The following is a 12,274-nucleotide window of genomic DNA, read 5'->3' on the forward strand; positions in this document are numbered from 1 at the left end:
CCGTGGAAAAAAGTGATTGACAGGTGTTTTTTTGTGTGTAACTTAACTTTATTTATTTATGATTTGGATTTTGGGTCAAACAAAGACCACGAGGGTCAGGTAGGCAATAGGCTACAAATAATTAATTCATTATGAATTAAATAATTATTCATAAATAATTAATTCACCGCCGCCTATGACGACGATGTCACCGTCCATCGCGATGTTTCACATTAGACATCTACGATGCCAAATTTGTCGTCATCGCCCAACTCTACCTTTGGGGTACAAAATAAACACGGTCAGAACATCTCATGATTGGGTTGCATAATGTTGAGGATTGTATAAAGTGAAGTTCTGATTTGCATATGAGCAATTCCATGCAAAGGTCAACCTTGCCATGAAAAAAATTAAGTTTTTGCCAAAATAGCAAAACCGTTTCTGCATTTTTTGTGTAGGCTGGTATTTTACAGTACTTTAAAAATATTCAAAAATGCATCTGTCAAAGTTTTCAAACCATTATATTTGATTTACCAAAGTCACACAAGTGGCAAATTTCACATCCGTCACATCCATAACAGAGAGATGTCACATCCATAACGACACTTTTTCCTCATAAATGCAAAAATGTCAAATAAAATAAAATAAAAGCAATCATGTTTGTTCTATAAAGAGCTGGCTCTTGTGCTTTTGATTAGCACCGTTTCTTTTGGGTTGTGCAGTTTAATTCACAGAATTTTTACAAAGTATGTTGTCTACAGTAAACTTGCAGACTTTTTTTTGTCACATCCATAACACGTTTATTTCTCTTATTTAAAATCTAAAAAATGTTTACAGGTTGATATTTTTCTGCTTCCACAACTCTGTGGCTAGCTGTTTTGAAAAATGTAACCAGATGTTTCAATATAATGTTAGCATATACTTCCTCTGTCAATTTATGTTTTGAGATTTTACTGCAAATGTCACATCCATAACTCTGGAATTGCTCATACTGTATGTATTATAACAGACTTGTCTCTTATTCTTTCAAAACAGACCAAATTGACTCTTTACAGTAAAAAGTACAAGCAGGACATTTCTGCTTGTACTTTTACAACTTAAGGCACTAGTTACAATGATTGTCCATGGAAATGACAGCTTGTCGTGGAAGTTTTCCATCGATTTAAAGTTATACTTTTACCCAGAATATTCCATTATGTCAGCTCACTTCATGTGTACTCGTCTGAATTCTGCGAAACTTTCTAAACTAGTGTCCTCCGGATCTTGCTGCTGTTATTTTATGTTACTGATTCACATGTCTGCTGGAGGCATTTTTACAACAGTTGCAAATTAAAGGTTCAAACCTCTGTGTCTTATTAACAGTCCCAAGTAAGACTTAAGAAACATGAATGTGTGTTGTAAGCACCACACAGAGAGTAATTAGCAGTGTCCTAAAGAATACTTTCAAATCTTCATCATCATCTATGTAGATTTTACCACATACTGTTTCAATATATAATAATCACATGATATTTTTTAAAACAATGCTTTCTTCACCCCATACATTTATCCTCATCTCTGTTTGCTATCACACAATTTAGGTTAAACCTTGGCTGGTGACAAAGGCCACACTTCTGAATTATTGGTTAACAGGAAAGTTTGATTTCTAACAGCTACTGCTTAATGACAAGCCAATCTCTCGTCAGGTCTTTTTTCAACCTTTAAGGGTCTGTTCACACTAAGAATGATAGTTATTAAGATATCTATATTAATATAATGTCCAGTCTTTATTTTATTTGCATGCTCTTTTAAGGTAGGTAGATTCTGAGTGGCTGTCAGTGGTTTTGTTGCTAATCAGCTGGAAAAGAGCCTTCTTACTAGGGCTGGGCGATACAGCAAAAATGCAATCTCGATAAGTATTTTCCATATTTAAATGATAACGATATATATTTCGATATAACTTATTGTTCATATTTAAAAGAATATCCCAACAATGACTGAAGCCACAAAAATCAGAGAGTCCATTAAATGACAACACATGCCGTTTCAGTGGCCAAAAACTCAGTACATATCTAATATCAACACACTTTTAGACTCTTATTGTTGCACATTTCTGCTGTGTGATTGGCTCTTAGATCAATATAGAGTAAAAAGGTCCAGAGCTTATCATTGTTTTCGACATAAATCTTATCGCTATTCGATATAATATCATTTATCGGCCCAGCTCTAATTCTTACACAACAACAGAGCAGATTTTACTTTGCATTTGTAAAAAATTAGGTTACAGACTGCAATGATGTCCACACAAATCGATGTAAATGATTAAAAATACTGTATTGTGCATCCCAGGCCAGAGGATTGCAATGTCATTTTGTCAACGAATGTAATGTCCGCACATATATCCGGACATGTATACACATACTTCTACTGTTCTGTAGACCACAATGTTGTTTTCTTTTGCAAGTACTTGCATATGCATCATCCTTACACAGAGACAATAATGGTATAATTTTTAGAACTTGCATTTTATGTGTTTTAAGGCCCCCAAAACAAAATTATTTTGTAAAAAAAATGGTCAAAATGCATAAAAAGTTATGTAAAAAAATTCAAAGGTTTTATTAAGCAACCTCTGAAAGTAATTCCAAAACTAGCATTCCTCTGTTTTGTGGATATAACTGCAACATAATCTCTTGTAATTACAATGATAATTAAAAGGTTATAGTTATTGTTATAGTTAATGTCCTTGTTGTTAACAGCTTTTTAGACTCCTTGTGATTTTAATTACTCTGGAAAGACTCGCTACATCTAAAATTGCATACTTCTGTACTATAGTATACGAAATAGTATAAGCAAGCTGTCCAAATTGGTAGCATTCAAAAAAATAATTGGTGAGAAGTACTCAGATGACCCACTTCTGTTTAAAATTTTATTTTCAATGAACCTTTTTCCATCCCCTGAGGCCACAGGAAAGGATTTACGTTTAGAGATTAATCAATTGGCACTGGTTGGTCATGTGATAGTGGCAAAGTGGTGGATTGTAGTACAAGCTTTTTTATTAACAGTAGGGTGAGCTGGTTTTACATTGGTGTTTCTGTACTTGGATTTGTAACTTGTTTTGGATATGTTGTCTTTCACCTGTTTTCTGGTTTTCTTTTATTGTAAAGCACTTTGTGACTTAATGTCTGTGAAAGATGCTGAATAAATAAACTTTTACTTACTTACTTAAGTTTCATTCATGCAGCTCATGTTTCCAGCATATTGAACATAGTTATGTTCAGTTTTTTTAAAGTAAAAATATCGAATATGTAAATACAATTTTGTATGCTTTGTATTTCATTAAACCCATGGGGAAAGAACTAAGATCCACACCATTCCTGTTGTCACAACACAAATCAATTAAGTTAACTTAACAAATGCCAAACTGTATTAAGCTGTATCCTTCTATCTCTCCTTTGTGTGATAGATGCAAAGGTGCAGTCGGGACCTATGGTCATATATTTTGGTCCTGTCCAGAAGTTTCAGAATTTTGGAAAAGTTTCTTCTGACTTTATTTCCAGGCTTTTGAAATGGAAAATAAAATTGATGTGGAATTAGTATTGTTTGGATGTTCAGACCAGACTCTAACTTGGCCTAAACATTAACAACTCTCCTTTATGTTTGGCATGGTGCTGGCCAAGAACGTGATTCTGATGGAGTGGAAATCAATGACACTTCCAAGTTTTTTTAAATGGTTGGCTGAAATGGTTTCTGCCCTCAAGTTGGAAAGGTTACGTTTCTCTAGATTTGGCAAACAGAAGATGTATGACAAAATATGGGGCCCCTTCCTTAGATGTATTAATGTCTCTGTAACAATTTTTTTTTTGGTAATATTTTTTTCTCTCCTTCATTTTTATGTCATTCTATTTTGTTTCTTATTTTATTTGTCTGGCTAAGATTTTTATTTTTATTTCTTTAATTTTTTGATGGTGTTGTACAATTGCTGTATTGTTTGTTAGTGCTTTGGTGCATGTTCTAATTAGTATCGGGTAATAACACCGAGATAATTTTGTTAACATATATGCAAGATGTACACTATTAAGTGTTATTTTTTTCATAAAAACTTCTTTAAATAAAGTTTTAAAAAAGCAAGTAAATTAAAGTAAAGTAAATTAAACATAAAATAATTAAGCTACCCCCCAAAAAATTTCAAGATCTGTGTTGTTTTAGTTCATTTTAAATAAGTACTGTAGTTTGAACATGCAGCAAAAAATAATGTAGGTGTAACTTTTTATTAGCTATAATAGTTTTTAAAAAGTACAGCTTAAAAAAACTATAACTATAGTCTAGGAATGTGTTAAAATTACACTGTTTTGTTCAAACCTTCTAGTTTTCCTCCAACATTTGAACCCTCTTTAACCCCTCTTTTCACTCTTTTCCTGTGTTTCTCTCCCTTTTTCTGCACACTATTGGTATTAGTTCAGGGGCAGGGCTTATCGCTCAACCCTCCTCCTACTTTCAGAGGGAGAGAGAGAGAGAGAGAAACAATAGACTTTAATCACTCATGTGGCCACAGCAGAGAGACTGCCAAGCTCTTCTCGAATTAGACTCAGGGTGAGAGACAGAGACTTTATTGGACTTCTAAACACAGGCTGTTTCCACTTTACACAAACGGACACAAGGGCACGATCTGGAAGACCACAAGTGATAAATGCCCTCCTGAGACGTAAACACGCAGGCCTTCAATACTGGAGTGCTGGTTCTCTACAGCCTTGAGCATGTGTGGGCAACCTGCCCGGGCATTATGATATCGCAGTACCCGCTGGCATCACTGCTCCCCTGGCCGCCCGTCCCACAGCTCCTGGACATAGATGGGGATGGAGGGGTGGCCCTGCAGAGGTACCAGCCACGGTCCCCGGAGACCGGCCCTCGATACTGGGTCAGTACTTGCACATTTTATTTAATTTGCTTGTTTGATGGTTTGCATATGTACTCTTTGTTGTGTATGCATATGTTGGACTCTGTTGGTTGAGGTTTTTCAGAGCTGATGAGTCGAAGAACCAAAAATTATCATGAATATAATTCTATAATATTAAAATCCTAAACAACATACATTGTAGTCATGTTGTTTAAAATTAACTAAGCATTAACTTTGTATAGCTGGAATTTAGATTTAGCATGGGTTGATATTTGGAATTGGATTATCTAGGTTTGTTTGGTCTATATACAAAACAAAAACTACACATTTGGTGCTGGTTTGCTTAGCATTCACATTGTCATTTTTTAAGACTAAATGCACTTTAATGCATATGTGCACACATACAATTGTATTATTAATCAGTTGAGAACTTTTGAAGAGCTTTTAAAACATGTAATCAATCAAAACTGTTCCACAAATGTCTTTATTGCACACAAAAAGGAGATTTGCTTAGAGGAGACATGTTTCCATGTTTATAATGACTGTATTTGATTATGATAAACAACATCATGGTTTTATAAGAAAGCCAAAACAGCTACGCTTAAGCAATCTGTACTTTTAATAGTCACATCTTGTATTATTATGCACTGTTTTTAGTTTACTTGTAGATGATTCATGCGTGCATTCATGTTTCTTTTCAGCTGCATCAGAGTTTGTTTTAAAGAGAACCACAGCTTACTTTTTCTGTGCTCATCAGCATTGTAATGACTGCTCACACTTTTTCAAATGAAAAAAATGTACAAAAGCACGCACATCACTTTAACTGGCTGCTCAGCCAAACAGAAAAAAAATGCTAAATATTTGTTCAAAAAGGCGGCAACACCAAAAGCTCCAAAAATGGCAATTTATTAAATTAAAAAGGCTGATACAAGTTTTTTTGATTTAATAAATTGGCATTTTTGAAGCTTTTGATGTTGCAGCCTTTTTGAATATATATTTCACACTTTTTCAAATGAAATAGAATCTCACTTTGTGTTTGGGTTCATGTGTTCACACTTGGCAGGTTTGGTTTCATTGAAATGAACTCCGTTGTTCCAATTGTTCTTATAGTGCTGTTCATATGAATAAGTGTGAATGCTGCCATCTCATTGGTGCACACCAAACACCAAGCAAACACACCAAGACCAATGAAAAGAAGGCCATTGGTCTGTTTCCAAACTAATAGGCTAACAGAACTGAGTTCATGATTAATATCTTGTTGAATCACACTACACTGGTAGCTGTTCTTGTTAATGAAGAATCAGATTCCACCAGTCCTGCTGTGAGAGTATAAAGCAAATGCATCAAGCTGCATGGATTTAGTTCACTAAAAGAACCAATTTATAAGAATTGTTTGTTATGGAATCAGACTCCATAAGTCACATGACATGGATTTGGTTCACTAAAAAGATCCAACTCATAAGACTTGTTCATTGGGTGTTTGTTCAACAGCATGATTGTAGTTCAGTAAATTGAACTGAATCATGAGAATTGTTCATTAGGGAATCAAACTCCACTGGTCACCCAGTGTGGATTTGGTTCACTAAAACAACTCTGGTCAGTGGATTTGTGGTGGTGCAGTGGTATAGCATGTGCAACTGAAAAGAATCAATTGTACTGAATCAAATTGCCTCAGAAGTAGTCTTAAGTAAAACCTCCTTAAATCATTTAACACTCATGGATGTCAATATGAGGAATCCTTTTTATGAATGCAAGTTTCAAATTTGTTCATGTGTAATAACACTCAAATAAACACATTGGTATTACCCAGTGCAATGCACTAGTTCAAATTCCATTGTGTATGAAATGTCCTAGATAAGCAGTTTTGAACATTTTGTTTAGGGAAGCTGAATCATCTTCAGGGATGAAACGGAAACACAAGAGTGAATGTGGGCCTCCAGAAAGCCCCTGAGTCGTTTAACCAGATGTAAATGAAGCAGCAGAGTTTGTTCAAGGGATGTGGTGTGTTTGTGTGTATGTGGTAGTGGTAATGGTGTGCGGGGGTTTCAGAGCAGGAAAAGCTTTCTCTGTCAGCGCTTTTTCAATAGTCATGCTGACCGCTGGTGACTCCGTCTGTCTGACCAGCACTGACCAGAACTGTGTGTTTCAATTCAGGGAAACAGTGTTATTGTGTTATGCAGAAAGAGACTCAGCAATAAAATGTTGTCGCTTTGGAGAAAGAAAGCGCTGTAAGGTGGAGTTATGAATGATGGATGCAGTTTATGTATGTGAGTGTTTGACAGCTCATATTAGGAATGGCTTCATTTTACAAAGATGAAAGATTAATGTATTAATTATTGTGTGTACTTAATAACATACTTAGCAACATAATAATAATAATAATAATAATAATAATAGTAATAATAATAATAATAATAATAATAATAATAATAATAATAATAATAATAATTTAATAATAATAAAATTACTATTACTATTATTATTTTTTATGAATATTATTATTATTATTATTATTATTACTACTACTACTACTATTATTGTTATTATTATTATTATTACTATTATTACTATTACTACAATTATGATTATTACTATTATTATTATTGTTATTATTATTATTACTATTACTACTATTATGATTATTACTATTATTATTAATATTATTATTACTATTATTATTTTTAATATTATTATTATTAATATTAATATTATTATTTTTATTATTATTATTATTATTATTATTATTATTATTATTATTATTATTATTATTATTATTATTATTATTATTATGTTGCTCTGACAGTGCAATCCTACACTGTAATAATAAATCGGCTGTTAGTAGATTATTATATTCGGGCTACACTATACTGGGAAATTTTGCAATATGTAATATTGTTGTTGAGAATTGCAATAACGATATTTCTTACATATTTCCAAACATATTTCTTACATATTTCCCTAGAGAATTGCTATTTTTATAAGCTCTGTTTTAAGATAATTAATGAGATTAAAATAAAGAGGTATAAGATAAATTTCAGATATGATTAATTCTAATTCAAAATAAAAAACTGTGTCAAGGTGCAAACATTTAGTCTTTACAACACTATGAATGAGTGAACCTCAGCAGATATTCTGACTCTGATTGCCTGTTGTCATATTCCTCTCTTTTCTTGACTCTCCCCACATTTATTTTCAGCTCTTGGTTCAGCTTTGGGTCGCTCCAGCCAAAAGCTGAACAGCGGATGGGGATAAAGATAATAAGGCCCTATCTGATTGATCAAACTTAGATAAACAAACTGATTATTTTATCAGAAAATAAATGTCATTTATCACACATGTCTGGTCTGCGATGCGTATATAGCATACTTTTATCTGACACTGAGTTAAAAACTCTTTTCAAATGAGTAGAATTAACTTTCAGTAAATTATACGTTAACTACTCTCATTTCATTTGATAAAGTTGACTGTTGGGTTTTACAGTGTAGTATGCAATACTCAGGCATAATAGGACTCCGTGAGATTGACAGAAAGAGAGAAAAAAGAAATATCCATCCTTATCCAGCATCCTGCCTCAAGTCTCTTCCTCTCACACTGGAGAGTTTCCGAGTATTGTTCCTCTGACAGCATATTGTTCCTCTGACAGTGAGGCCATAGAGAGCTCCCTGCAGTCCACACACATACCCAACATAGCTCACACACACACATGCGCTCATTCACATCCATTCAAACACATTCAATTAAATACCAAACCCGCACATGCACAGACCAGCACAAAATGACTTTGTATTCCACAGCTCCGAAATGCTCATTTCTCAATTCTGCCATGTGGGACCCCGACCACCCTTCACCCCGGCCATGACATTCTCACTCCCTCATACTCTTTCCATTTTCCAAGTTATCTTGCGATTATTCTTCCCATCCACAACTGCTTCAAACTGGAATCCAGAGTTGTGTAACTCTTCTGCTTTCACGGTTATATCACTTAAAGCACTTTACAACCTTGCTGCACTCATATATCTATCACTGCAGTTACAGAACCTGGTTGTTAAAGTTTGATAGGGCCTTAATGGTCGTTAATGGCTTTGTTTTTGTAGCCTTAATGATGAAAATGGTGGCCAAAGTTCAAGATGGGTCAGGGCGTTCTGCATATTCTGCTAGCTGTAAATGCTGATACAGCTGCTGATTTTTTTTCTGCTTAATGCAGCAAAGCCTCTTCACAACCTTTGTAGTCAAGTGATCAAGGACTGGGGTCAATGCACTCATACATTCAGCATATATGGCATGTAACATTCACTCATGCTGAAGTCAATATGGGTCAGTGCCATCACACATTGAGGAAGCTTTTGCGCAGACCGCAAGCGCGTGTCTGGATTTATGCTGAATATAGGAATCGCCAACTAAGCGCTCTTAGTTTTTGCAGGACTTCTCTTTTTGGTGTGTGTCTTTTTGAAATTGACAACTGATGGTTGGTTTCTAGCCGGTGTTTCCTTGCACTCTTAGTGAGTCACGCGTATCGAAGGAGAATTCAATTCAGTAATTCGCCGACAGTTTTGCAATTGGTGACAAGAAAGCACGAGGACTACTGGAGCTTACACAAGTGCTGTAGTTATAAATGAATAAGAAGAAGTCATAATAAGTCATCTTAAAAAGGAAAAAGGTGTCAGTTGTGGCCTGTGTTGGTTCCATACCTGTCATCCCTCCTGTTTTTCCTGGGATTCACCCGTATTTTACAATTCTATCCTTTTCTATCCTATCGAATTTTATCCTGTATTTTTATTCTCTTTCTATGAAGGTTGGCAATAAACGTTAGTACGTTAAAGGCGTAACTTGAAGTTATGGAGACATGTCAAAACTATGTGGTCAGCAAGATGGCACTGTACATCAGTTATTAACGTCTACACCTACTCCACACCTAAACCCAACCATCACAGTTATTAACGTCTACACCTACCCCAACATCACAGTTTTTAACATACAGCCGCGAGTTGTGGAGGCTTTCATACTTGACACGCTTGACATTGTACTATTATTTGCAACCACTGTGGGCGACGCTGAGTAGGCTAACTGTCATGACAAAATAGATGAAGAAGTCTGCCAGTGGAGTTGCATGCTGGAGTTGCTAAATGAATGAATATAAAAATATATCAAATTAATTGGTTATGGATAAATTTAGAGAAAACTCATTAAAAGCAAAACAACATCTCATTGTGACATCTCGCATGGTTTAATGGGATCTTGATAACTGCAAGTTACGCCTCTAACTTACTATAAGTTATGCCCCTTCCTCTTACGCCCACATCTTGCAGTCCGCAGACAGATACACTTGCCCTTCTATGCAATCCTCAAAACAGTCAGTTCATGTAGTAATGCGTGACTGTCAGACGTGCTCCATAGTGATAAATAGACACTGTTTCCCAAACAGATTCTGTATAAGCGATTTGAAGCGGAGCGAAAGTGGACACTTTGAGTTTTGGGTGCATGTTTGAACAGACATATACACATAATAATAATAATAATAATAATAATAATAATAATAATAATAATAATAATAATAATAATAATAATAATAATAATAATAATTAATAATAATATCTCTACATGTCGTTCTTGGTGGGTTTTCTTTTAAAGACAACAAATTTTGTCTTAAATGAAATTAAATTGTTAGGAAAGCAATCGAATTCTTTCATTATAGATCTGTGCATTTTTAAAGTGACACCTTTGTTATTTAATGTAATCAAATGAAACATCTAAATGAGAGATTCATTCACTGCTCTTTTATCAGAATGTTTAAGTTATACAATAAAGAAAGGGTTAATGAGGTTTAATAACTTGATTCAATTTCTTTATAATAGCTATTAATTTTAATAGGCTAAACTTTAATTTATTTTCATCTTTTTGTAATGTATATGTAATATATTCTATCCTTTGTAAATAATAATAATTAACAATAATACAATAATAACAACATATTACTAACCGTTTCAATTGTTTATTTACACCCCAATTAAATGGGGGGGGGGGGTGGGATCCCTTATTTTCACATCCCAATGTTGACAGGTATGGTTGGTGGGAAATGCAGGCTTGAATCTGGCAAATTTTCAGTCCAGTTACCTCTGTCGCACTTTGATAAAATCTCTGCAGAAAAATCCAGCAAATGATTATCATTAATATAAGCTGTACTTTGCATGCTGGAAGCAGAAATGTTGGGTATTCACTTGAATATTTTTACAAAAATAGATTGCAAAGAAAGGACCAAAAAATAAAATTAAATAAATCAGCATTTTGTACCCAGAAATGTTGTGAATACACAAAAAGATTTGTACAGGTTTTTAAAATTTTGAATACCACAAACACAGATTGGACAAAAAGGAAAAAGACCCTTTGTTTCTATAGTGTGTGGTTTACTGCGAAAGACAGTAAACAGATTTCCAACCAGAGTCCCGAATTTGAACACAGGAAATCTCGCAAAATTTCTCTAGACTTGAGAATAAACACGACAGAATAATAAGCAAATAAACATTTGTGCTGTTGCCACAAATCGACAAGCTAATCCTCAGTCTCTGCTGTCCAAATCTATTTCACTTTGTGTTGTGCCATGACTGTGTTTGTTATGCCTCTGTCTTCTCCGTCTTTGGATATTTTCATTTTCATTCAGTTTCATTTCATGTATTAATCTCTGCACTGTAAAAAATTTTTACACACAATTCCACAATTCCTACATGTTGTCCTAACACAAATCAGTTAAGTTAACTTAATTGTTTTTACAAATTTAAGTGAATTGAACATAAAAACTTTTAAGTTGTCCCCCCATAAAACTTAAGAATTGTGTTGTTTTAACACAATTAAAAACAAAAATAAGTGGTTTGAACTGCAGTGAAAGTCTTTTGAGCATGACTTGCATGCAGGTTTGTCTTCATGGTTTGCCCCACACTTCAGAATTACTGATGTTAAGACTGATTTAATCGGCACAGAAGAACCAATTGTTTATTTATTTTTTACAACAAGGGAGAGTGTATATTAATCAACATTCCCTAAGAACATAAATGTACCCAAATTAGCCCAATAACTAGTTTTCATTGGTGGTCCCTTATCAAATATACAAATTCAAACTAAAAACAATACTCAAATATACAGCAGAGAACAACAACAATAATATCAAAAAGCCTGATGTTCACAATGTTGATTATTAAGAAGCCATTTCTTAAAATCATACTTGAATGACTTAAAAGATACACATTCTCTAACAGATGGTGGTATTAAATTCCACTGATGTGATGCTTTAAAAGAAAAACAAGCTTGACCAAAAGACAAACATTTAATATTTACTATCCACAGTCGGAGCGCCTCTGACGTTCTTCTGAGCTGATTAAGTCAGTCTTAACACATCTCCCACCACAGGAAAATCTGATAAGATAACCTTTA

General features: G+C 34.2%; 1 protein-coding gene across 1 annotated transcript in view; it reads left to right on the forward strand.

The window, feature by feature from the left end:
* The first annotated feature begins 4,496 nt into the window (after nt 1-4,496).
* The window catches only part of rgl1 (ral guanine nucleotide dissociation stimulator-like 1), a 47,973-nt gene continuing 40,195 nt past the window's right edge, over nt 4,497-12,274 (forward strand). The window contains exon 1 of the mRNA XM_056463800.1: nt 4,497-4,873. Within this exon, the coding sequence (XP_056319775.1) occupies nt 4,739-4,873 (135 nt within the window). The 5' untranslated portion in view covers nt 4,497-4,738. The remainder of the gene's footprint in view (nt 4,874-12,274) is intronic.

This window comes from Danio aesculapii, chromosome 8, assembly GCF_903798145.1.
Source record: "Danio aesculapii chromosome 8, fDanAes4.1, whole genome shotgun sequence".
NCBI lineage: Eukaryota > Metazoa > Chordata > Actinopteri > Cypriniformes > Danionidae > Danio > Danio aesculapii.